The sequence below is a fragment of the Artemia franciscana genome, unplaced genomic scaffold (assembly GCF_032884065.1).
Source record: "Artemia franciscana unplaced genomic scaffold, ASM3288406v1 Scaffold_968, whole genome shotgun sequence".
Taxonomy (NCBI): domain Eukaryota; kingdom Metazoa; phylum Arthropoda; class Branchiopoda; order Anostraca; family Artemiidae; genus Artemia; species Artemia franciscana.
Genome location: NW_027069062.1, coordinates 105,173 through 132,500, shown reverse-complemented (window position 1 = coordinate 132,500; position 27,328 = coordinate 105,173). Strand labels below are relative to the sequence as shown.

Genomic DNA, 27,328 nt, shown 5'->3' with positions numbered 1-27,328 from the left:
TCGCACGCGTCATTGATGCAGTTGTCCTAGTATTGGTCATTCTCCAATAAATTCAGAGCTTGGCATGCACTACGGTGAGTGTCATGTATAGTACCGTTTACAGTTCTCAAACACCCAAAGGATGTCGGACCGGGTACATTCACCAAAAGCAGGCGTAGAAAGAAGCATTCATGTTGATTGAGCTGAACGGTGTAGAGTCTGCCTATCGTGGTATCTTTGAAGATGGTAGGTTGGCCGTCGACTGACTTACCCTGTTTTCGACGTTCAAATACTTTAGTTTTAGTATTCCACGTGTAATACGAAGGCACTTATTTATTGTTTTTGTTATTTTTATTTTATGAAAATAAATAGAACTTGAACTTCAGTATACAGCAGTTTTTTTGCAAAAGAATCATTTTTGCATAGCGAAAAGAAAGCAGTTAACTTTGTATCCGGTGGATTCAGGGCTCAGTCAAAACATCATCTTGGAACTCATCCTCTGCGTTTGCTTAAAGAAATTCATTAGGACACTCAAGAATGTCAAATTTCATGGTCGTTCGTGTGTCAAATACATGTGAAAAAATGCATTTTTCAATTGACGATCTCTGTATTTGATTAATTAAGAAAATCATGTTTGATTTTGGCTGTCCGCACATAAATTATTAAAATGAAATTTGTGTATTAAATCTTTCTTGGCTAAATAGCTTTCTCTTAGTTTTGATCCGACTATTTTGAGAAATAAGGGTGGGGAAAGAGTCCTAGCTGCCCTCCAATTTCTTGGCTACTTAAAAAGGCAACTAGAACTTTTAATTTTTAACGAATGTTTTGTTAGTAAAAAATATATATAACTTAAGAATTAACTAACGTAACAAACTTTTATATTCTTATATTTATGTATATATATATATATATATATATGTATATATATATATATATATATATATATATATATATATGAGGGAGTTTGTCCCCTCGTCCATACCTCGCTCTTTACACTAAATCTTAAGTTTTGTCCCAATTCTTTTAGAATGACACCTGAATCAGAAAGGCCATAGAATAAATAGTTGAAATTACTAAAAATACTTTAGCATAAAGAAGGAGATATTTATCTCCTCCTAAATACCTCACTGTTTATTCTAAAGTATTTTTAGAGCCCCTCATATGCGTAATAACATCTGTTCGTTTTAAGTTTTAATGTTACTCCTTACTTTCAATTGAAAAACTTTTTCATGTTTATCTTTTGTTTTTTATATTAATGCTAGAAAATCCTGCGCCCTTTTCATTGAATTTCTCTTCCCCCATGAAATATTTCTCCAAGGAAAGATCCTCTCACATATCCCCCTCCCCTTAACCCCACCCCCCAAACCAAAATAAAATCCTTCTGAAAATGTATGTACACTTCCCAATAACCATTACTCTACGTAAACAATGGTCAAAATTTGTAACTTGCATCCCCTCCCCCAGGGACTGTGGGGGAGTAAATCATCGCCAAATAAATATTTATATGGTTTTCGACTATGTGAAAGAAAATGGCTATCTCATAATTTTGATCCGTTGACTTCGGGAAAAAAGTGAGCGTGGGAGGGGAGCTAGGTGCCCTCCAATTTTTGGGGTCACTTAAGAAGGGCACTAGAACTTTTCATTTCCGTTAGAATGAGCCTTCTTGAGACATTCTAGGACCACTTGGTCGATACAATAACCCCTTAGGAAAAAAAAACAAACCGTGATCTGTCTTCTGGCAAAAAATACGAAATTCCACATTTTTGTAGATAGGAGCTTGAAAATTTATTATTAGGGTTTTCTGATACGCTGAATGCGATGATGTGATTTTCCGTAAGATTCTATGACTTTTTGGGGGTGTTACCCCCTATTTTCCAAAATAAGGCAAAAATAAGGCTCGTAACTTTTGATGACAAAGACTAAATTTGATGAAACTTATATATGTAAAACCAGCATAAGAATCCGATTCTTTTGATGTATCTTTTAGCATAAAAAAAAAACGTTTTTTAGAGTTTCGTTCACTATTGAGCCGGGTCGCTCCTTACTACAGTTCGTTTCCACGAACTGTAAGTTTCTTTGAAAGTTTCCATGTACATACTCTTTCCTTGGTTTCTTTCAAATTTTCTCAGTGCAAGGAAAGTTTCAGAAGAACTACTGTATTCATCAATTATTTCACTTACTGATCGGTCTGGTACATATTAAAGTTGAATACTGAAGTAATCTTTATGTTGTAGTCATTAAGTGTAAAAGTCAAATATAATAAAAGATTCAGCACGTTTTACCACGTAAAATGTTAAAAAAGAAATAGCAGAAATTGAAAAAGAGAATTTTAAATTTAATAAGAAAGATTTAATAAAAATAAATATGAAAAAAATTAATAATAAAAGAAATTAATAATAATAATAATAAAAGAACTAAATAACAAGTTGAGGTACATCATGAAACTATTTGTAAATTGTAATTGACTATTGGTGTCTATGATATCTGGCTTTGAAAAATCACGCAAAAGCCATCGTTTTTTTCCGCTGTCGTTTTTTCACTTAACTACTCAAATTAATGCCAAAAAAGCTATTTGTGTCCAGCCTTTTAGCCTGAGGTTTCCAATCCTTTTCTTTAAACTGTTATGTTATTTTTAAACTGTTATTTAGGTCTCCTAAAATTTTGATATTTTAAATGTGGAAATAGCTAAAGTATACATTTGTTTGAGAAGCTCCAAATTTTTCATAGTAACAAAATTACTGTTACTATTACAAACAAATACTTTACAGGCAACAAAACTATTTTTTCCGCAGAAGCTCAGTATTCAGTTGAGATGTTGCAGTAACTCAAAACTGAAACTGATTTCTAGTTGTAGGATAAAGACCACCTTTTTCCAGAATCTGCCGTCTAAAGATCCATTGTGACCTTGAATGAATATTTGCTAACAAATTTTAGACTATTCAGTAGTGCTTCTAAATTTTTCATCTTTCAAGAAGAATGAAGAACTGATTTGTGTTTAAATTTAAATTTTCCAGACTGAAGAGAAACAGCCTTCGGGAGGGAGATTCTTTCGGTTATTAAAAAAATAGCTATGGTTCTAAGCTTGTCTACATTAGGTGAAAAACATTGGGAAATGAATGATGCATTAGGAACATTCAGCCAAACAGATTACAAAAAAGAGATATTTTCACACAGAATTTCAGAGAATCAAAGCTAAATCGTCTTCGAAAAACCACATGGGTGGTATCTATAGCCACAATTATATGGGTAATCTCCATAGCCCCCATATCCATATCCAGGATATCCACATCCTCCACAGCCTAGGTAGTCATAGCCTCCGAAACCAGGCTGGTAGGCATAGCCTCCGGAGCCGGTTTGGCTGCCTCCTCAGAGAATAGCAGAGAAGAACTTTGCCTGTAATAAAAACAAAGTGAAAATCTACTTTTGATTACTTTTCACTTTTGTATGTCTATTAAAAGTTTTTTTTTATATAATGAAGTATGTGTTTGGCTTAAATTTGTACGGAAAGCAAAGAAAGCTTTGAGGAGGTGAAATTTTAGAGCCAGATTAATAAGGTTTAGAATAGACTGGTGAGCCAAATTCCAACCTGCATTAATTAAAAAACGTTCAGAAATTAACAAAAAAAGAAGAAATAACTGATAGCAACGATTAAACTTAAAACTTAAAAAACATAAATTATTCAGGATTTGAGAGGGGCCGCCCTCTCTATTTACACTAAAGTTTTATTCTTTTAAAAATTAGATTTGTGACAACGAGTCAACTTTTAGCGTAAACAGCTAGGCGTTGGAGAGGGGACAGGCCCTTTCATATACGGACTAATTTATATTCGTTTTAAGTTTTAATGTCACTCCCTGCTTCCAGTTTAAAAAAACTCGTTTTTTTTATTTAATTGTGAACTGAGACATAAAGATTGGCATATCTTAAAACATAATTCATCCATTAAATTCAATTTACCGATACAGCAATATTTTGACCGTTCTGCTTGTCTTAGAGCCATCCAATGATGTATAGAAAGGTAAGGCTAGATTAGGTTATCTTATGTACCTGTAATTCAATTGATGACTGGGTCTTATAATCCATCAGGTTTCGACAAAAACCTTAGATATCTGATCAGATCTATGGTTTTACTTTTGACATTACTTACTTTCTTACGACAATATATGAATACCAGCCAAAGTGTACCCAACAAAATTTGAGGGAATTCCTCCCAAAAATTCAATTCCACATTTTAAAATCAACCTTCCTGAATCAGAAGCATAACGATAATATTACCTTAAGGCAAGCTCTCGCAAAAGACTGCAAATTACTAAAAGTGAAAAGAAAATGTTTCAATTTGTTTCTTATTTGAAATGCTTACCTTGCGAGCGTATTTTGAGTGGTTTGAGCCTACCCTCTCAATAATTCAAAAGTGACAGTTTAGATTTACTTGCTTCTTTCAAATTTTTGAAGAAGCTGATAATTTATCCTCAAAAATTATATAAGCTAATACAGAAATGCCAAGTTTAGATTCTCTACAAAAAAAAAAAAAACAATGCTGGACCTAGCTCTAAATTAATAATTATCAATCTTTAAATTATACAACCGAGTTTTTATTCTAAATCTAAATATCTTTACGGGCAATAGCTTACAAGATAATACCCCACGATCATTACTTCTATTTGACGTTGTTTTACACTAAAACATAGATATATGTGCATCTTCTTAGCATTGTGAAGGAGTGTGGGGGGCTGGAAATCTCAGTCTAGGGACAACTAATATCAGACTAGCCACGAACCAGCTCGGCCTTCTAGCCATTCTTACATATCCAAACGAATCCACCAAAACATCTTTGCCTGTTCTTACATTAATCGTAGAATTATTACAAGGATAAGGACTAATATAAATAATAATCTGATAAAAACTTGTGAATATTGAAATAGATAGAAAATTATTATGTTAATAGATTCAAAAATACAAAAATAAGTCGAAAAAAATTGATATAAATATGAGAAAAAAAACAAATACAAGCTAAAGATTTAGTCACCTCTTTAGTAACGGGAAGTCATTCGAAAAACTCAGTCAGGAAAATAGAAATTTTCCTGGAAAAACTAAAAAAAAAAACATTTCAGACGATCGTGCTAAATTATAAAGTCTCTCATTTTATCTCATTTGTTTGAAAATTGAGAGGCAGAATACGCCTTAAATACTAACATACAATATTAAGAAATCAAAAATACCCAATTAATCAGTTTAAATGAGAAAGAATTCACTAAAATTTGACACAATACCAAACTAATACAGAATAATCTGAATTATACAATATACGGTCTCATTGCTAATGATCCAGGGATGAATATATAATCATATTTACATTTAATTACTAATATATATTGAATTATTATAATTTTGAAAAGATAAAATTGGTGTAGTCATTACGCAAATCTGCATTGTAATTGACAAAATGTCGAAAGGATAATGCCATTATATAGAACAAAAGAAAGAATGCGAAAAGAGAGAGAGAGAGAAGATTAGCTAAATAATTTCCTTTGTTGTTTGTTTCACAAAGTTAGCAGATTAAGAAAGCAAATGGTTTTTCTGATGACAAATCTAAAAATGCATTATCGAGTTGACTTTTGCAGTTAAAAGGGTAAACATGACCCCACCGTTTAAGTGAAAGGGTATAATTTCATCTCTACGGTGTGGGCATGGGCACTATCATTTGGGTATTTTATTAGGCACCTTAGATAGAATTAGCTTCAGTTATTTATAACAGTTCTTTGTTATTTATTTCATATTCTATTTGAATTACTAGTTTAAAAGACCCTTGTGTTGGTGAAACAAATGTTAGTATTATGTAAGCTATTGTTCTGTTATGGCTGCCCAACAATTTTTCCACCTTCTTGAGAAGACTGTCGTTTTGTTTTTTGTTACTTATAAAAATTTGGAATATAAAACATTTATGCCTAATAGTTGTGCCTCTGAGCTCTATAAACTAACCATGTTAATTTTAATAGATAAGGGTTTATAATGTTAATCAGACTAAGCCTGTAATTTGACTTCACAGATAAGCAATGTCTGAATTTCATATATTATGAATTTTGCAATGAAAATATCCCCGAATAGTTTTCTCCAAAGTCTAGGGAGGGACAACAAAAATCTGGTGGGATGTACCCCTCCCCCTTCAATTCATACCACAGATTAGATCATTACCAAACAAAAAAGTGCAAGTTGTACTCTTTGACTAATGATTTTGAAAATAAGACAGAATCTTCAAGCCCTCATTCACTGTTATCATTCTGGCAAAGAGGAGTATTTACCTCACAGTAGGTAGGGAAGAGTAGCTAAGATTAATATAAACAATATTTAAGACAAAGGGATTTGCAGGATTTCGGTCCGAGCGGGGGATTATAATTTATTTACTTTTTAACATAACAAAAATTCGTTTATGAACTTTGTAGTTACGTTTTTAAGAGCCATAAAAAAAATCCAGCGAAGGTACAAACATGGTAAATCCTTCCTCCCTGGATATGCTCTTGATTTTAAACATATGCCCAAAGTATTACCCTCATAATTTAAATTCTATTTACCAAAATGAAGACACAATATTCAACTATGTAGTGTCATTTTTTTACCCTTAAAAAGAAAAGAAGAAAAATCTAAAAGCAAGGAAACCTAAAACCTTTATCTCTCATTCTTCTAAGAAATTGTATATCTAACTCAAAGCTTTTGGAATTTTCAAATGTTTTTACGTTTTACTCAAATTTCCTGAATTCCAAAAATATCAGAAAGTTCTTTGTACCGAACTTTAAGTAAGGAGCACCCGGCTCAACAATAAACGAAATTAAAAAACAAAACGGAATTTTGATACCAAAAGATAAATAAAAACAATCAGGTTTTTATGCTGATTTTAAATAGATAAATTTCATTAAGTTTAATCTTAAATTTCAAAGGTTATAAGCCTGAAAAAATTTTACTTATATATTAAACAAAAGCGGGAAACGCCCTCTAAAAGAAAATAAATCATAATGAAAAGCACGCCATCAGATTCAACGTATTAGAGAACTCTGTTCTACAGATGGAGGAAGAAAGTGTAAGTAGGGGTGAGAAAGAAAAACTAGTTGCCCTCCAATTTTTTTGTTCACTGAAATATGGGGATAGAACTCTTAATTTCTGTTTGAATGAAGCCTGAAACTATATTCTAAGACCACTTAAATTAGTAGCAGAGTTAACAGCTTATCAGTCGAATCACAGAGTTTTCAAACTTCGGAATAGGCTAGCTTCTAGACAAAAAAAAAGCCGGTGGGTAGTTCTCTGGGGAAGTCTCCTTGATATTCGCAATATGTAACCCAAATTCCACCTAAAATTTAAACAGATATTTCATATAGAAAATAGGTGGGCTCTAAATCTTGCAAAAATCCCTCCGTCTAGTTTTCTTGGTCTAAGTTGAAGAATGGGTGTACGACTTTGAAAATAATTGTCCTTCTTTTCCATAAATTCAACTCAATTGACCCATAAATTTCATGCTTGTCGTAGCAAAAAAACAGGCGTACCTTTCTAGTGAAATTTTGATGGTGTAGGTGGTGCTGGAAATCTAATAAACCCACTTAGCTCTTCCAAGAATTCACCTGTTGCTTATTATTGCACTAAAAGTTGGCAGTGGGGGAGGAATTTCTTAGGGATTATGGGTGAGGCTTAGAAGTGTGATCCCATAGATTTCAAGTCAAAACATGATTCCAGTTCAAACGAGGCACAATTTGACTTTCTCTCCGCTACAAGATTGGAAGTGGACTAGAACCCTGGGGCAGGGTGTTCTGGGAAGGTCAGAGTTCTACTTTTTCTATCAAATTATATTAAAATTCCAGATCAAAATATACTAAATATTTTAAAATATATCAAAATACATTAAAAGTAAAATCAAAGTATTAGAGAACTCTGTTCTACAGGTTGAGGAAGGAAGGGTAACTATGAACCTGAATTATTATAATTTCGAAAATATACGGGCTTGTAAAACAAAGAAAGCCACTAATTTATCATAAGGGGTACTTTTTTTCTCACTCCCAAATATTACTTTTGGCAATGCTTTTGCCCCCAGAGACTGGTGTACTCCCAGTTAGATGCCCCTTGTTTAAATTAATTTAAGAACCAAGATAATAGAATGGAAAATAATGAATAACAAAATAGTAGATAGTGAATAGTAAAATAATGAAAAGCTAATTCCTAGTGAAAAGATAATATGACTACGGAAGAAAAGACAAAGGATTGAAAGAAAGATTATGATGGGAAAATTTTTGTTGCGTTAAAAAAGTAAATAAATTATAATCCCCCACCCGGACCAAAATCCTGCAAATCCCCTTGTCTTAAATATTATTTATGTCAGTCTTAACTACTCTTCCTTACCTACTGTGAGGTAAATACTTCTCTCTCCCTGAATGATAACTGTGAATGAGGGCTTGAAGATGGGAATAAAATGAGAAGGAAATTCAGAATAAAACAATAATTGAAAGGTAAAGAAAGGATAAATAAAAGATTATAAGAAAATGAAAGGAAAATAACCAAAAACAAATTTGCCCTCAGAGTATCAGCATCTCCTCCTAGAAGTTCTTGGATGAGGTCACGAAGGGCATTATTCCTGGCTCAAAAAGAAGGCGGTTGCACAAAACGACCAGCACCGTTAGACATATTAGTCTGAAATTTAAATAAATCATTGGACAGAACCTAATAACCTTCGTAAAGGACGAACTCCGCCAAATAGTAACTGAAAATTTCGAAACAAGATTTGAAAAAAAATTACCAAGTGAGGAAGCATTACCATTTGAAACCGATTGAGACAATGGTAACTGGTATTAATATTTATTGCATAAGGAAATTTATAGAATTTCGAACTATAGCCAAAAACTCATCAAAAATAGACGAGGTGAGCTAAATTCCAACCTGCATTAGTTAAGAAACGTTCAGAAATTAAAAGAAGAGAAGAAATAACTGATAGCAAGAATAAATTTTAAAAAACATAAATTATTCCGGATCACATCAAACTGGGTCCAAGCAAAAACTAGGTCATCCTTGAACACGATTAAATAAAAAAAAACTGATTTTTTTAGCTGAAAGTAAGGAGCGACATTAAAACTTAAAACGAACAGAAATTACTCCGTATATAAAATGGGTTGTCCCCTCCACAATCCCTCGCTCTTTACGCTAAAGCTTTTAATTGTTTTAAAAAGTAGAATTGTGGCAAAGAGTAAAACTTTAGCGTAAAGAGCGAGGGATTGTGGAGGGGACAACCCATTTTATATACGGAGTAATTTCTGTTCGTTTTAAGTTTTAATGTCGCTCCTTACTTTCAGCTAAAAAAATCAGTTTTTTTTATTTAATTTCTGAACGTTTTTGAATTAATGCGTGTTTGGTTTTGGCTCTCCACACACAAATTATTAAAATGAAATTTGTATATTAATTCTTTTCTTGGCTAAATGGCTTTCTCTTAGTTTTAATCAGACGATTTTGAGAAATAAGGGGTGGAGAAGGAAGCCTAGTTGCCCTCCAATTTTTCAGTTACTTAAAAAAGCTACTAGAACTTTTAATTTTTGACAAACGTTTTTGTTAGTTAAACATATACGTAACTTAAGAATTAACTTACGTAACAAACTTTCATAATCTTATATTTTTATTATGTGTACGAGGGGGTTTGTACCCTCGTGAATACCTCGCTCTTTACACTAAATCTTAACTTTTCTCCCAATTCTTTAAGAATGACCCCTGAATCAGAAAGGCCGTAGAATAAATAGTTGAAATTACTAAAAATACTTTAGCATAAATAGCAAGGTATTTATCTCCTCCTAAATACCTCGCTCTTTAATCTAAAGTATTTTAGATCCTCCTCGTCTAAAGTATTTTTAGAACCCCTCATATGCGTAATAATCTCTGTTCGTTTTAAGTTTCAATGCTACTTCTTCCTTTCATTGGAAAAAAAAGTTTTCATGTTTATTTTTCATTGTTTTCTTATAGTAATGCTAGAGAATCCTGCGCCCTTTTCATTGAATTTTTCATCCCCCATGACAGATTCCTCAAAGGAAAGATCCTCCAACATAGCCCCCTCTCCTCAGCCCCACCCCCAAACGAAATAAAATCCCCCTGAAAACGTCTGTACACTTCCCAATAATCATTACTATATGCAAACACTGGTCAAAGTTTGTAACTTGCAGCCCCTCCCCCAGGGATTGTGGTGGAGTAAGTCATCCCCAAAGACATAGTAATTATGGTTTTCGACTATGCTGAACAAAATGGCTATCTCAAAATTTTGATCCGTTGACTTTGGGAAAAACATGAGCGTGGGAGGGGGCCTAGATGCCCTCCAATTGTTTTGGTCACTTAAAAAGGGCACTAGAACTTTTCATTTTCGTTAGAATGAGTCCTCTTGCGACATTCTAGGACCACTTGGTCGATACGATGACCCCTGGGAAAAAAAAAAAAATAAAATAAAAAAAAAAAATAAACACGCACCCGTGATTTGTCTTCTGGCAAAAAATACAAAATTCAGCATTTTTGTAGATAGGAGCTTGAAACTTCTACAGTAGGGTTCTCTGATACGCTGAATCTGATGTTGTCATTTTCGTTAAGATCCTACGACTTTTAGGGGGTGTTTCCCCCTATTTTCCTAAATAAGGCAAATTTTCTGAGGCTCGTAACTTTTTATGGGTAAGACTAAACTTGATGAAACTTATATATTTGAAATCAGCATTAAAATGCGATTCTTTTGATGTAGCTATTGATATCAAAATTCATTTTTTTAGAGTTTTGGTTACTATTGAGCTGGGTCGCTCCTTACTACAGTTCGTTACCACGAACTGTTTGATAAAAAAGGACATACGATAGGATTTTGCGAAAACTGCAATTTTATGGAAACGAGTAGGGATTTAGGCTTTGAAGAGATCAGACTAGAGGAAGACCCTCTGCAGGTGTGTTTGCCTCAGGTGGTATGGTGCTGCAGTGAGTTAGTAGTAGTATTGTTACGATACTGCAATTCCAGATAAAAGAAATTCAGTATAGAATTTTTGAACATAAGCATTTTCAAGCTTCAGCTTCTTATTATAGAGGTCTTTGAAAGGGACCACGAAGGGTAATTTTGGAAGAATCCTGATTTTGATTCCATTAAATAGAATCAATGGAAACTTAGAATGGTGACCCTATGTTTTTCTCTAGGAAATCAGAAGCTTTTCCCTTTATCAATGAGAATAAATTTATGGATATGTTTACGAATAAAATCAAAGAAGTCTAAAAAACATATTTATTTCTGAATAAAAGCCCATGGAGAAATCCACCGAGAGGAATAACATTCTGAGTCTTCATTTCCACTCAACGTATAGGAAATGAAGGAAAATTTACTGTTCCCATTCCAGTTAAAAGGGTGGAATCTAACAATTTGGAATCGAACTAATTCTTCTCTTCATTTATGAAAACTTTTAATGTTAGATTTCGTAAATTTCCGAGTAAAATAAAAGCGCCAGAGCCCTTTTGATACCCACATGAATGAAGTGCTGCAATTAAATATTATGAAAGTTAACACATTTCTAACTTTATTTTTCATTTGTTTTAAGTGTAACTCGGGTGTTTTGCATGAACTTTTATAGAACCTGGTATTTTTTTCTATATTTTAAATACAATGGTTTATACCCATACTAGAAGTCTACAAGTTTTGGTCCCCTATTATTGTTTAGGTTGTACCCTGGATTTCAGAAAATGTTCAAACATATCTCAAATTCACGACCTTTCTGTGTCCAAAACTCACTGCTGGAGATGGTAATGAAACGAAAAATTAAGTTAAGGCTGAAGATAGAACCAAAGCGTTGAAACTCAATATACTCGAACACTCGGCTTCTACGTTATCTAAAGAATTGCTAGCACGATAGACATATGATGGATTTTCTTCTTTATTGAAGCTGGGTATTTTTAAAATAGATATTGTTATACTTTTTGCAGCAAATGTCGTCTTTTCACCTAACATCTCATTTCCCTAGAAAAAATGAACTGTTACACTCGCACATCTTTTATAGACAGAAAGTACCTTCTTCTCCGCTTCTAGAATCGCAAGGTCACTCTTTATTTGGATGGTGAGACAAATAGACAATAAAGTACGAATTTCGAGGGCCTTAGGGGACAGAGCCCTTTATTGCTGCTTTTGGGAGCTCTGTCAGCAAAAACATATTTGAAAATTTTCAAAAAATATTTTATTTTTCCTATAGTGGGACTGAATTTACTTAAAATAATAAGATTTGATCTCCAGACAATGAAAATTGCACCTGTGCTGCCAACAATGTTCATATTCACTTAGACCGTCCAAAATTAGAATATATTTTGTATAAACAAGAGGAAACATTATTTTTCAAAAGTTAGTCTCCCTCTCCCCTCCCCAAATGAAGGAGGACAGCGTAAATCCTATCTTTTGGAAGGAATAATATATGAAACTAGCTCGTGTTTAATAAGCAAATGCAATACTGTAATCAAGAATGTTTAGAACAGTGGTTGCCAACCGATTTTGGTGAAAAACATTTGCCTGAATATAACAATTGTTAAACATTGCATGATGTCAGTACAAAGCAGTACGTTTTTTGCTTTTTAAATGCACTTGAATGTGACGTCACTTTCACGAAAATGTATTTTTTTCAGAAATAACAGATAAAGTATTGTCAGTCAAAAGGTACACGTCCTGCCCATGACCCGCCAAAATATTTTCGTGCTTTGACGGTGGGAAAAGCGCCCACGTTAAGACTCAGGGGGTTTAGAGATTGAAAATGTTTCAAAACAGGAAAAATTATAAAAAGAAAAACGTTTATTCCTTAATTACCATTGAGCGGTTTGGTTTCAGAATAATGTTTTAAAACTTTAGCAGTTATCAAAGACCGTTATCTGTTCAAATCTAGAAGAACCAATAAAAATAGAAATATGAGAGGGCAATTAAAACGAAAGGTTTGTTTTTTCAGCTAGTTAACGAATAGTTTAAAAAATGATAAATTTTCTTTAAGGGTATAATTCAATCTCATATTTAGCAGGAGAAAAATAAAGCGACAAAATTGGAGAAAAGGAAAAGCCTTTAGCGTTATATTTTGATTTTAACATGCATTAAAAAAAAAAAACAGACAAAAGCAGAGATAGGCCTCTTCCTCTTTGCCCTCAATTCAAAACATGATTGTGCATCCTTTTTTTGTAGATCCAAAACGGACATTAATATATTAATGCTTTTTTTATTTGATCAAGTTCAGAATTCACGGTTTCTCAATAACTAAAGTCTGGCAAAATCAAATCAAAAATCCGTTGACAATATCAAAAGCGTCAATAAAAAAAATATTTATATTAGTTATAATGAAGATGTAGTTTTTCTTATTCCAAAAGGATCAAATTTCGAGGGGAAGGGCTACAAGCCTCTTTGAAATTGACAGTTGTACAATTTTTCATACAGTTTCTATTACTTTTGGTATAATTCAGTTCTTTTTGGTGTTATTTTATCGTTTTGCTCCAAATTTTTCCCCCTACAAAATATATTTAGTTGTACCTTTCTGTTTACACTAGAGAGGGGCCTACATTTATTATGCTGAACGAAAAACGGATATTCCCTGTTAATAATATTCCTTGGATGGCCCTCACTTTTATCGCAGGTCATTTCGTAAATAGCGGGTAAAACACGAAGGACAATTAAACTAGAAGTAAGAAAGCAGAAACAGCACGGTTCCAATTTGTAACAGTCCAGTTGGAATGATGTTGGTATTAAAGATGGCAATAAGCCAGATTTATCGTTAACGTTAGAGATGTCATCATTCACAAATTGTCAACTCTATAAAAAAAAAAAAAAAAAAAAAAAAAAAAAAAAAAAAAAAAAAAATGTGCCCACATCGCTCTTTACTTAGTCAGCGTTATTGCACTGCCTATGATAATATGAAAAATAAGCATAATCGCTAACCTGAGTAAAGATAGATCCTCTATCATTGGGTTATAAGCCCATTAGCTTAGCTTACTCTTCAATACTGCTGAGGCAAGAACACCCCCCCCCCTCTACCCTCCAAGAAATCTTTGGTCAATAAGTGTTTTGAGTGAGGGAGTTCTTCTAGCTCGTCTTCGTTGAAGAGCCGCCATAATTATAATTTTTGCCACTTTTTGGGTCAATTTTATGGGAAATCTGAGTTTGGGCATTTTCACACGTTAAGGGTCTCTTAGTACTAAAATATTTTTTCGGGTCAAGATCAACAAGTCTATCATTAATCATAAGTAGGTCACAACATTTCTTAAATATAACTCTTAGGCTAAGTTTGAGCGATTTTAGGGGGGTTTCCGCCTAAAATCCCCCTAAAATTGAAATTTAAAAACAATTTATGTATACAGAGCGTCACTATAATTACATCAAAAAGAATAAGTAATTTAATAGTATGAGCATATATGAACAGATATAAACTTACCGTAGTATTTTTGACAGAAACATGGAAACTTTTGGCGTAATTGATTCTATCATAAACGATCTTTTCACTAAAATCTAAGAAAAGCATTTTTGGCATAACTATATTTATGTCAATATAACATAATGAAGGTAAAAAACATAAAAAACAAAACAAAAATTAAATATACAAAAATTAAAATTTGAAAATACAACTACGAGTTATTATACAGTAAATACTGATTTTGTCCGTCATTGGTGATTCTGTCGGTTCCTATAAAAAAAAATCAATAAGCTTAAATTGAATTAAAACCCAAGAAGAAATTGAACACAAACAAAATAAGAAAGAAGAAAGAGAATGACAAATAATACAAATGACAGGAATTAAGGCTGTGTTTCTACTATTCTGACATGAATTTCAGCCTGTTTTTAAAAATCTACGATCTATACCTACATTTCAGCAATGGTAATTGAAGATTGCTTAAATTGCAGATTCTATAAAAACTAAATTCAGTATGACATTGTTTATTACGAACGATAAATTTCAATAAAAAAACTAAAAAGTTGAAAATGTAATTTTTTTCTAATTATCTAATAAATAACTGCCGACTGATTTAGTGCTCTGGAGTACTAATTTTTTTCTGATATTGGTTTGAATATTCAAAACTGATATCCTTTTTTAATATTTACAAATTTGATATTAAATCTTGCTTTTGTAAACTTAGTATTTTCAGAAATTTGGTATTTCAGCTTTCTCAAATCTAAAACTAAATGTTGTTTGAAAATTGAACAGCAGAATATGCTTTAAATATAATCTAAATTTCACAATATACGGTCTAATTGCTAATGATCCAAGGATAACATTATATTTACATTTAATTACAAATATAGCAATTGCTAATATAACTTGAAGCATTATAGTTTCGAAAAGACAAAATTGGTGTAGTCATTACACAAATACACTCCATAATTGACAAAATGTCGAAAAGAGCATGGCGTTGTACAGAACAAAAGAAAGAATAAAGAGCGAGAGAGAGAGAGAGAGAGAGAGAGAGAGAGAGAGAGAGAGAGAGAGAGAGAGAGAGAGAGAGAGAGAGAGAGAGAGAGAGAGTGAGAGAGAGTGAAATGATTAACTAGATGTTTTCCTGCTGTTGAAATAACGCATCGATGTTACAATTACGATGTTACGATGTTACAATTTTAAGAGCTGGTTCAAGTTCTGCAAACTAGTCTGTTTACAGTTGCATTACAATCTGGGAAGTAAGTTCAATCAGCACGCAACAAGTTCCATGATCAAAATTGATTTTACAAGGTGAAAAATCAATGTACAAGTTTCACTAAGCAAAAAAATTAAAATCACGAGGAGAAAAATCAAGATGTAACCAGTAGATAACCAGTGGGTTGTTCTATATTCACCTTTATTATCAAAAACATTTAATGCACACATAAATGTTGAATACTGAAACTCCGTAAAGGCAATCCAATACATATGTAAATGCTTCAACAAAGGCAGCAACATGGCAGTTTTTGGCTTGCAGTAAAAAATCAGTGATATCGATGAAATCGTATTTTCTTGGCCCTATAGGTGAAATCTAAGGGTGATCAATAAGACATATTCCACCCAAAAGAGATTTCGAAGTCGCTTTACGGATGTAGAACAAGCTGTAACAACACAAGAATGGGGAGGGATAACAATCCAAACTTCAGTCCCTCAGCAAGAGTAGTCAACCACACACTCAAAGACGTTTTTTTTTTTGGAAAACATCATAGAATGCAAAGAAACCTGATTCATTTGACCTAACGACCCACTTTTAAAACACTCTGTATCCCAATGAAGACTCAAAGTGTTTAAACCAATAGTGGATATATATTGAGAATTGTAAGGCGAACTAATATACTAAAAATATTTTATTATATTAATTTGCTAAAAAAAATAGATATAAAATTCAATATGTTCACATTATCTGACAAATTTTCTCCCATATCTCGTCACAGCCAGCTCTTTCTTGAAAACTTAAGGCAAGATCGTAAGTGTCACCTTCAGACCATACTAATAGAATTGCTTGTTGCTTCTGATAAGCTGTATCTGACTGAATTTTTATAATTGAATTTATAATGCCTAAATATTAAAGAACAATTTTCTTCGGAAAATAAAGATGGGGTAAAATACCAGATTCCAACGAATCTAAATACATTGCTAGACATACATTAAATTTCGAAACACAAGTACAAGTTCTTTAAGAGTTTTGTTAGCAGCTACATCCACGCTACATCAGTCAGCTTTCGTTGCAGTTTATTGCATTGGTATCAACAAAGCACCATTTATAAACTGCAAGTTTTTAGGAAATCAACGCACAAACTGTTCCGAACCCTCTATTAGTGACTTTGGCAATAAAAACAAAGAACCGAGAGGATCAAGCAATTGCCATTACCAGGTAGAACATTTAAACTTTGACAGTTAAACGTGACATTTATTTATTGATATTCATCCTGAGACAAATGGTAGTTTTTAAATTAATTTCATACCTTCTGCAGTTGACCTGAAAAACATAACTTAATATTATTTGCAAATCAATCTATGTTCTTTGACAACCTGGGTATATTTACACTAATTTTGATCATTTAAATTGTAAGAGAAAAAGTTGTAACAGCAGTATCCCCAAAAGTTTCAGCTTAACACCCCCAGTCGTTCTCGATATATTGCTGAGGTGTTTTATTGGCAACCATAAACACAATGTCTTTTGATTTATGACAAAGTTTAGCAGTAAAGCATAATAGGCCAATTGCATAATAGGGGGAGGGGGTGATATGCTCAATATTACAAAAGATATTGTAGCTGGACCATTCGAATATGCTGAAAAAGTGGTTGTCTCAAAATTTTGACTGGATGGGTTTAAAAAATTACTATTACTCTGAATGTCATTTTCTTTGGTTTATACATAGCTTTATTGCATCAGCGATTAACCTAGCAATAGCTGGTGCAAGATAGCATGGGCTTATCAGTTGAGACCGATTTACACACCCTTTAAAGATGCTTAAAGCCAAGCATTAACCACCTGTTTAAGGACCAGTGACTTTTTCGTTTGTTTGTATTTTTTTTTCTTAAGAGAAAAAACATTAACACTTTGAAAAAAAAAGACTTTCATCAAAAACTTACATCAGAATCTGGAATGTGGACATCAAACCTTTCATCTTCATAATTTTCAGCAATGGTTTGCGTTTTGTCGCCACTACCTGTTTCTTCTACCTAAAATTAACATGTTAATTTTAGAAAATGCGAATTAGAAATCCTATATAAAACATTACATTCAATTAGGATTGTACCATAAGTTCGTTTTTTCAGTGGATCTTCAAAACTGCGTAAAACGAACTTCTTCCTGTTTTATATCAGGGACGATTTTGATTTTTTTTTCGCCGTTGATTATTTATAAAGATGACAATTTCTCAAAAGTATTCGAAGACTAAGAATGTAGATCCTTCCCTCCTCTTAGTGCTTGTCTGAAATTTGAAACTATCTAAATTTGTTCCTATCTATCAGCAACAACATGAGGGATCTCTTTACTCAACACTTCAGCCCCTTTTCCTAGGACATCAAAAGTGCAGTGGTGATCCTCCCGTTCTCTGTTTTGCAAACAAAATGCTTTTTTGTATCTACCCTCGTAGAAGATAAGCTTAATTTTCTTCTTGCACATTCTACATCTAAGTGTAGATCTTCTATGCAGTGCTTCTGATGTAGTGCCAGAACTAAATTCAATAGCAATAGTATCTTTTTCTTTTTCTATGGGATATTCGTCAGCCAACTTCCTCCGATTGTTTCGAAAACAAATACTACAGAATTCACTCTGCTCCGATGTTTTATAAAACCCGCATCTAAAAAGGTTTTGAGAAGAAAGGTACTTTTCAGATTTTTTTGCTCATAATAAGAAACATAGAAAAGTTACAGCTCTGGATCCAATAATAAGCCTTTTCATGGCAAACCTTATGTAAGTCAACTGCTTAGAATAAACTTCATTCTTTTTGTTTGGGTGCCCCCCCAAAAAAAACATAAAAAATTTGCAAACTCTTTTATTTTTCCACTTACGAATGTTTAGAACGATTCATTAATGGTGTTTCTTCTAGTGTCAACAATTATTACAGCTTATTACATTATGAGACATGGTAATATTTATCAAATCATATCACGTAATCGCATCTTGAAATACCAATTGAAAAACACTTTGAAAATCTGAAAAATGCATAAAAATATAAGACTAAGTCTTGTAACGTAAGAATACTTCTTTGTATTTTAAATTCCAAAACCTAGATTTTGCTTTTAATTAGTGTCTGCTTTCTGATCCCTATATACAGAAAAAAAAATCATTTCTTTGTCAGAAAAAAATATATGTGTACCCAGGTTTTGCCTTGTATTCACATTTTTATACCTAACTTCCTTTTTTATCCGTTTAATTAATCCTATGCTCAATAGCATTTAAAAATACTGTTAGTAATCTTCTAAAGCAACTAGAAACATAAATATAGAAACCATACAATTGAATTAAGCAAACCAAACCGATAAAAAGAGGAACAGCCCAAATCAGTTTGTCCCCTTCCCCCAGGCTTAGATTGACTAGCACAAAAAATTGTCATATAGTCAAATTATAGCCGTTTGGCTAGTATGCTAAAGAATAAATGAATTACAACTGGTGAATGAATCCAAAAGAGATGTCAGATCTTCAAAATCCCAAGCCTATTTATTATAATATGCTAACTTTCCAGAAATATACAGATTTTCTTGCCACTTTATGGGAAATTTAAGGGTGATCATTAAGACGTATTCCACTCAAAAGAGATTTCTAAGTCGCTTTATGGATGCAGAATAAGTTGTAACAACACAAGAAGGGGGGCGGGATAACAATCCAAATTTCAGTCCCTCATCAAGAGTGGTTAACCACACACTCAAGGACATTTTTTGGAAAACATCATAGAATGCAGAGAAACCTGATTCATTTGACCTAACGACCCACTTTTTAAACACCTTGTATCCCAACGAAGGCTCAAAGTGTTCAAACCTATAGTGGATATATATTGAGAATTGTAAGGCAAACTAAAGTACTATAAATATTTTAGTATATTAATTTGCTAAATAAAATAGATGTAAAAATCAATATTTTCACATATTCTGACAAATTTTCTCCCATATCTCGTCACAGCCAACTCTTTCTTGAAAACTTAAGGCAAGATCGTAAGTGTCACCTCCAGACCATACTATTAGAATTGCTTGTTGCTTCTGATAAGCTGTATCTGACTGAATTTTCTAATGTCTAAATATTAAAGGACGATTTTCTTCGGAAAAATAAAGATGGGGTTAAATAACAGATCACGGATCTGTCGCTCAATAATAACGAGCGACCCGGCTCAATAGTAAACGGAACTCTAAAAAACGGAATTTTGATGCTAAAAGATACATCAAAATAATTTAATTTTCATGCTTATTCTAAATATATATGTTTCATCAAATTTAGTCTTTGTCATTAAAAGTTACGAGCCTAAGAAAGTTTGCGTTATTTTGGAAAATAGGGGGAAACACCCCATAAAAGAATCTTAACGAAAATCACATCATCGCATTCTGCGTATCAGAGCTTGAAACATTTCAAGCTCCTATCTACAAAAACGTCAATTTTCGTATTTTTTCCCAGAAGACAAAATCACGGGTGCGTGTTTATTTGTTTGTTTTTTTTTGGTTTTTTTTTCCCCAGGGGTCATCGTATCGACAAAAGTCCTATAATGTTGGAAGAGAGCTCATTCTAACGGAAACGAAAAGTACTAGTGCCCTTTTTAAGTGATCGAGAAAATTAGAGGGCACATAGGCCCCCTCCTTCGCTCATTTTTTCCCAAAGTCAACGGATCAAAATTTTGAGATAGCCATTTTACTCCACATAGATGAAAACCATAATAGCTATGTCATTGGGAATGACTTACTCCCCCACAATCCCTGGGGGAGGGGTTGCAAGTTACAAACTTTGACCAGTGTTTAAATATAGTAATGGTTATTGGAAAGTGTACAGACGTTTTCAGGGGGACTTTTTGGTTTAGAGGGTGGGGATTGATGGGAGGGGGCTATGAGAGAGGATCTTTCCTTGGAGAAATATGTCATGGGGGAAGAAAAATTCAATGAAAAGGGCGCAGGACTATCTAGTATTATTATAAAATAACAATGAAAAAATGAACATGAAAACATTTTTTCAATTGAAAGTAAGGAGTAGCATTGAAACTAAAGACAAAAAAAGATCATTACGCATATGAGGGGTTCTAAAACAAATTTAGCATAAAGAGCGATGTATTTAGGAGGAGATAAATACCTTTCTCTTTATGCTAAAGTATTTTTTAGTAATTTCAACTATTTATTCTACGGCCTTTCTGATTCAGGGGTCATTCTTAAAGAATTGGGACAAAACTTACGATTTAGCGTAAAGACCGAGATATTAACGAGGGTACAAACCCCCTCATACATAATAGAAATATAATAATATAAAAGTTTATTACGTAAGTTAATTCTTAAGTTACGTATATTTTTTACCAATAAAAAGGCTGGTTAAAAATTAAAAGTTCTAGCTGCCTTTTTAAGTAACCGAAAAATTGGAGGACAACTAAGCCTCCTTCCCCACCCCTTATTTCTCAAAATCGTCTGATCAAAAGAAAGAGAAAGCCATTTAGCCAAAAAAAGAATTAATATACAAATTTCATTTTAATAATTCATATGCGGAGAGCCAAAATCAAACTTGCATTATTTCAAGAACGTTCAGAAATTAAATAAAAAAAACTAGTTTTTTAACTTAAAGTAAGGAGCGACATTAAAACTTAAAACGAACAAAAATTACTACGTATATGAAATGAGTTGTCCCCTCCGCAATCTCTCCCTCTTTACGCTAAATTTTGACTCTTTGCCACAATTCTATTATTTATTATAACAGGGGGTGAATAATAAATATTTAAAAATTAGTACCTTTTATTAATGGATTTATGTAAAAAAAACCAAATGGATATATATGTATATTATATAATATACCATCACCTTAAGGCGAAGTTAAAGGGGGGATCTTCCCTTTTTGATATTTTGAAAGGAGTCCGATAAGGTGACCTTACCTCACCTTCTTTATTTAATAACTCTGTTTTAGATGCCCAAAATTCAGTTAATTTTAGTTGTATTCACCGTGGATTTAACTTGTCTTTAATAACTTTTGCAGATGACGTTTTGAATCTAAGCCGTACTTTTAGTGGATGTGAAAATGTGTTTAATATTGCTGTTGTAGCTTTCAATTTTAAAGAGACAAATGGCCCTATTTTCTTATCTTTAGCTAATGTTCAAGTCCCCCTTTCTCAAAAATTACTTTACCTTGGAATGCCTATTGGAAAAAATATGAAAGAAACTGTGAAATTATTCCTTGAAAATTTGAAGAAAAAACTGAGAATTGCTTATGCTTCAATTGTATCTAATATTAAACACAGTGATAAATTAAATCTTGCGAAAATTTATAATAGCCTAGTTGTACCTCATCTTCTTTCTCTTTGTCCGGTTTGGCAGTTTTTTAGTGAACCTCAGAAACTATATGTTCGTAGAGTATATTTTCGTTATGCTAAATTCCTTCTTAGTTACCCTCCTTGGACTAGAAATAGCTACTTAATGAACAAATTCCGCCTAGTTTCTCCTACATCTATTATTGATAAAAGGCTTCATGATTTTCGTTCTTCTATGTTGATAGTGTCTCACCCATGGTCAGCATTACTTATTTAATTGTTTGTTTGTGTTGATTTGTATTTATTTGTAGCTTTTTTTTCTCTTATTACTCCATCTTAAGGGCGTTCCGCCCTCTTTTTTGTTGATGGGTTATAAATAAATTGATTGATATATATATATATATATATATAAGCTCCACTTTTCCCCAAGGGCTTAAACACATTTGTACATACTTAAAGGACTGCCCTCCCTTCCCCAAACAGGAGGGAGGGGGTTAAACATAGTTTGTAAATACTTGGCAATGAGAGGTACGGGAACGTTCCGATAAAAGCTGATAAAAAAAAAAGCAAGGCGAATTGGTCAACTGTCACCAAGAAAGCGGAGCAGATATTTTAGTTTAAAAGGTCTTAGGCGACTGTATATTAGCTGAGATTAAAAATCTCAGCTAAATTAAAAATTGAAACTTATTTAAAATTAAAAATAAAAGTGACATTTTTTCCTAGCCTACTTGTAACCTAGCTTCTAGTAGTTCTTGTACTTGTAATCAAACTCAAAATTCAACCAAAAACACGCAAAGAACATTTCAAATAAATAAAAAACATTCGTGCAAAACTTTAACGAAACTTACATTTTTATCAGCAGTTCCCTGTGAATTGGCAAATTCGTCAAGCTCATTTTGAAGAACTCTTCTTGACCTCTCTAGCTCCTCTACTTTCACAATATATTCTTCCAAGTCTCGACTTAGACTTAAAACTTTCGTCTCCTTTTTTCTTGCATCTCTTTCAGCTGCATCTCGTTCTGACGCAAATCGTTCTGATATTGCCTTTTCTTCTGCCAGGATTTTGTCAAAATTACGCTGCGTCTTCTCCAGCTCAATAACCTAAAATGAAACTGATATTGAAAAACACAAGCAGGCACTAACAAGATGGAATCCATAGGCAATTTTCAACAAGGGTTCAGCATCAATCCTCAAAGGCTTTCATGACATATTAACACAAGTTCCAAACACAAAGCCACCTTTGAACAGAAATTAACGCAACATAAGTTAAATCAAATTGATTCATCACTTTCGGGATAAACTAACCGATTCGGCAATTTCCTTTTACCATCAGCATACAAAAGGTTATTCCGCCACTCTAGAGCCAGTAATGTTCAACTAACTTTTATAGCAATCAGTTTCAAAATGCTCGATACTAGGTACTATTTGAGGTAGCATAAGCGTACACACGACATCACCTGATAACGCGGTTGCTGTAAGTATAACCCTTGTGTTCAATCATATGATTTGTGTGTTTTTTTGTTTTTTTTTAAATAGTGGCTTGTCAATCGGTCTAAAAAGTTTGTACTATTTCATTACTAATTTTAGTTTACACATACAATGAAAACAGTGTTGACAACTGTACTATTTGGTAAAGATATTATTTTTGTTGAACGTAAAGTTCAAAGAAAATTATCTTTTTCGGTTTAGCAAATAAACAAAAGACATGAGAGAGTCAATCAGCAATATAGCAGAAACTAGCAAACTACAGAAACGTGTTTTCTTTCGTTTACGTTTTTTTTTTTTTAAGGATAAAACTTTTTAACATGTGGTAGGATTTCTTATTTAAGCCGATGAGCAGATCCACTTTATAGGTTTTGGACAGGATGAGAGATATTTCTAGGCTTTCTGATCGAATTTTGCAGACTTTTACGACAGTATCACTGATCTGTTTGGATAAAGTCCATAAAAAGACTATATTCCGTTTTGACAGCTTTATTATTTTCTGTCGAAAATTTCAATATATTTATATTTCATTTTTTTAACATTTTTGACCCAAGTTCTTTAACAATTTTCCCATCCCTGAATACTAATCCCCACCGTATGCAGGCGCTCCGAAAATTTTGTTACTAACACGAATAAATAAGAAAAAAAAAACACAAGCTTAAAATACAGTCACCTGTTTAATAAAAGTGAAGTCATTTGGAAAAACTCAACGGAATAAAAAGTCAGAAGGAAAAAGGATTCCAACGAAATTTAAGCCAACTGTAATAAAATGGATATTGAATTCTAATCGAAAATGTAATGTCCATTTGAAAATAGCATTTCATACGATTGTGCTCAACTAAGGTCCCTTATTTTATCCTTATTTTATAGGAAGGGTGTGCGAAAGCACAGGTTGGCTGGCCCCCAGCCCCCCATTGCACTTCCTGGCTGAAGGGCCAAGAAACGGAGATCAGAACCGCCGGTACGGACTGTAAAGTCGAATGCCGTATCCTTTACCTTTACCTTTTTTTTTTTTACCTTATTTTATCCCATGACAGATATATAATCAAGGTTTACAGGATGGCTGTAGTTTGTCTCCAAGCACTGGGCGACCCTGGATAAAGATCTTTTGAACTAATCTAACCCCTCGCCAGTTGTAAATACACCCAAAGGTACACATACAATAGACATGGGAGAGAGACACAAATACTCTTCACGACATATATACATGACTTAAAAGGAAAGTTTTACCTGTGACTCGAGGTGTTTTCTTTTTCTATCAGTCTCAGCTTTGGATGTTGCAATTGATTTGATCTCATTAGCCATATCCGCATTTTCAGCCTCCAAAGATGCCTTAGCTTTTTCCAACGCTGCCTTTATTTTCTTGGCATTATCCATCTGTTCATGCAAAACTGCCAGTTCTTGACTATGTTTGTGCCTCATTTCTATTAACTGGCTCTCGTGATGACCAGACTCTTCCTCAAGGCTCTTCTTCAGTAATGCTAATTCCTGTTCGCGTTTTGTTCTCAGCTCTTGCTCCGCAGCAGTTGTGGCCTTAAGAGCCTCAAATTCTTCATTTGATTCTTGTTCCTTGCTGAGCCTGAAAATAAATAATTTTTAACAACATTCGCTATATGTCACTTGGTAAATACCAAGTGCCATAAAATATACAATAGAAGGATATTAACAAGTGAGAAGGATTGGCCTTAACGCTACCTGTATCTTTAAACAAATTTTACAGTTTTTTTTTTTGAAATAATAACTATTTTTGCCAAAAGAGCCCATGAAGAAAATTATCTATATTTTGACTTGGTATACCTTAATATAAACTAGTCCAAACAATTTCACAATCAATACAATAGAAATAGTTTAACTTAATCTCCAAATATTTCAGGCTTGATATAAGGAAAACTTACCACCTTTAATTAGATCTTTATTTCAATAAAATAAAATAATCTGCAATTTAAACTTGTTTTAGGACTTTTAGTTCTAATGAAAAGTTGGCGTTAGTGACGCAAGTAGCGACACGGTAGTAGAGTGGCGTAAGAGGTATTTTATTTCTATTAAAGCCAAAGTACTTGAGTTCCTTGTTTCATCAGTTTCCTGTATTCTTTACTATGGAAAAAAAAATATGGAATAAATGAAAAAAAAATACAAGAAGGTGGTTGAGAAACAATAAGAGAAAAAGAGTCCGGTGCGAGAGAGGCCGATGTGATTAATTTCTTATAAGGCTTTCAAAGGGAATTGGGCATAATGGGTAAACAAGAATTAGGAGGGCGTTGTCAAACTGGAAATTTACTTCAAACTCTAAGGACTCGTTCATCTTAACAAAACGAATTTAGTAAAAAGGAAACTATAATTGAAGAAAAGAAAAAAACCAAGAAATTCAGAGGAAAGTGTCTTAGATGTGAAAGTGTCCGGGGTTTCTTTTCACAAATCAAATCCTTTTCGACATTTTCACTTATCAAATAAAATTTTTATGCCTCAAGAACAATAAAATTGAGATTTTCAGAAAAAAAAAACAATCCACTAGGTTAGCAAGGGAAACATAAAGAAAAAGAAAAAAGAAAAAAAGATCAATGTTCAAAAACAGTCAAAGTAGACGGGATTCCTATACCCCAAGAAAAGATGTTCTTGTCCTAATACAAAAAAAAAAACATAAAAAACAAATACCGAAAAGTGGATTCCAGGTTTCCTAAATTATAATCAGTAAAACCTTGTTGGTGATGCGGTTCAATTACCTTCAGTATGTGTACAACGATTGAGGATCGTTGTTCCCCTGGATGAATCGATTTCGGGACTAACGAAGACCATGAAAATAGAATAGCACCACTGAATATCAAACAGTTCGTGGTAACAAACTGTAGTAAGGAGCTACCAGGCTCAATAGTAAACGAAACTCTAAAAAACGGAATTTTGATGCTAAAATATACATCAAAAGAATCAGATTTTCATGCTGATTTTAAATATATAAGTTTCATTAAATTTAGTCTTTGTCATCAAAAGTTACGAGCCTGAAAATATTTGCCTTATTTTAGAAAATAGAGGAAAACAAACCTTAAAAGTCCGAGAATCTTAACGAAAATCACACCATCGCATTCGGCGCATCAGAGAACCCTATACCAAAATTTCCAAGCTCCTATCTCCAAAAATGTGGAATTCCGTATTTTTTGCCAGAAGACAAATCACGGGTGTGTGTTTATTTATTTATTTTATTTTTTTTTTTCCATGGGTAATCGTATCAACCAAGTGGTCCTAGAATATCGCAAAATGGCTCATTCTAACGGAAATGAAAAGTTCTTCGCTCTTTACGCTAAAATTTGACTCTTTGCCACAATTCTGCTTTTTAAAACAATTAGAAGCTTTAGCTTAAAGAGCGAGGGATTGCGGAGGGGACAACCCATTTCATATACGGAGTAATTTCTGTTCGTTTTAAGTTTTAATGTCGCTCCTTACTTTCAGTTAAAAAAAACTAGTTTTTTTTATGTAATCCTACAAGGAAGTATACAAAGGCAAGACGTCCACATATTGGACTGGGAAGAGGTTAGAAGAACAGATTGAAATTCTTGGTGGGTGGAAAAATCAGAAGCTTAAAACAGAGCGGTGGGAATATGTTAGAAAACTCGAGACTGAGACTTACCTCTCTTCAAGATCAGATAAACTGGTTTCATGTTTATCTTTCAGCTCTGCCAAATGTTTTGATTGGGCTACTAAAGACTCCATATCAGTCTGCATGCGAACCAGTCTATCTTGAACCTCTGAACGTGCACCCTCAGATTCTTGAAGGCGACTGGTGAGCTCTGACACCTAAAGAAGATATATTGAATTAATTTAGGGCCCTGTAAGGGAGGGAGGGTGCCCAAAATTTATATGTATTAACACGAAAAACTCAGTCCAAATCTCTACAAAAAAAAGAAAAAACAAACGCATCTAGCACTGCATTTGCAATGATCAAACATAAAATTATTAAACCAAGATTTTATTGACTTAAACTACATAC

General features: G+C 33.2%; 1 protein-coding gene across 4 annotated transcripts in view; it reads right to left on the bottom strand.

Annotated features, from left to right (window-relative positions):
• Positions 1-14,482: 14,482 nt before the first annotated feature.
• LOC136043772 (myosin heavy chain, non-muscle-like) overlaps positions 14,483-27,328 on the bottom strand; it is a 72,780-nt gene continuing 59,934 nt past the window's right edge. For 3 of the 4 annotated variants that reach the window (XM_065728685.1, XM_065728684.1, XM_065728686.1), the window contains 5 exons: positions 26,969-27,135; positions 24,580-24,928; positions 22,714-22,965; positions 17,529-17,618; positions 14,483-14,645 (listed from right to left, as the gene is read on the bottom strand). In XM_065728685.1, coding sequence (XP_065584757.1) covers positions 14,568-14,645; positions 17,529-17,618; positions 22,714-22,965; positions 24,580-24,928; positions 26,969-27,135 — 936 coding nt within the window. In that variant the 3' untranslated portion in view covers positions 14,483-14,567. The remainder of the gene's footprint in view (positions 14,646-17,528; positions 17,619-22,713; positions 22,966-24,579; positions 24,929-26,968; positions 27,136-27,328) is intronic. The other variant, XM_065728687.1, reaches the window with a different exon arrangement.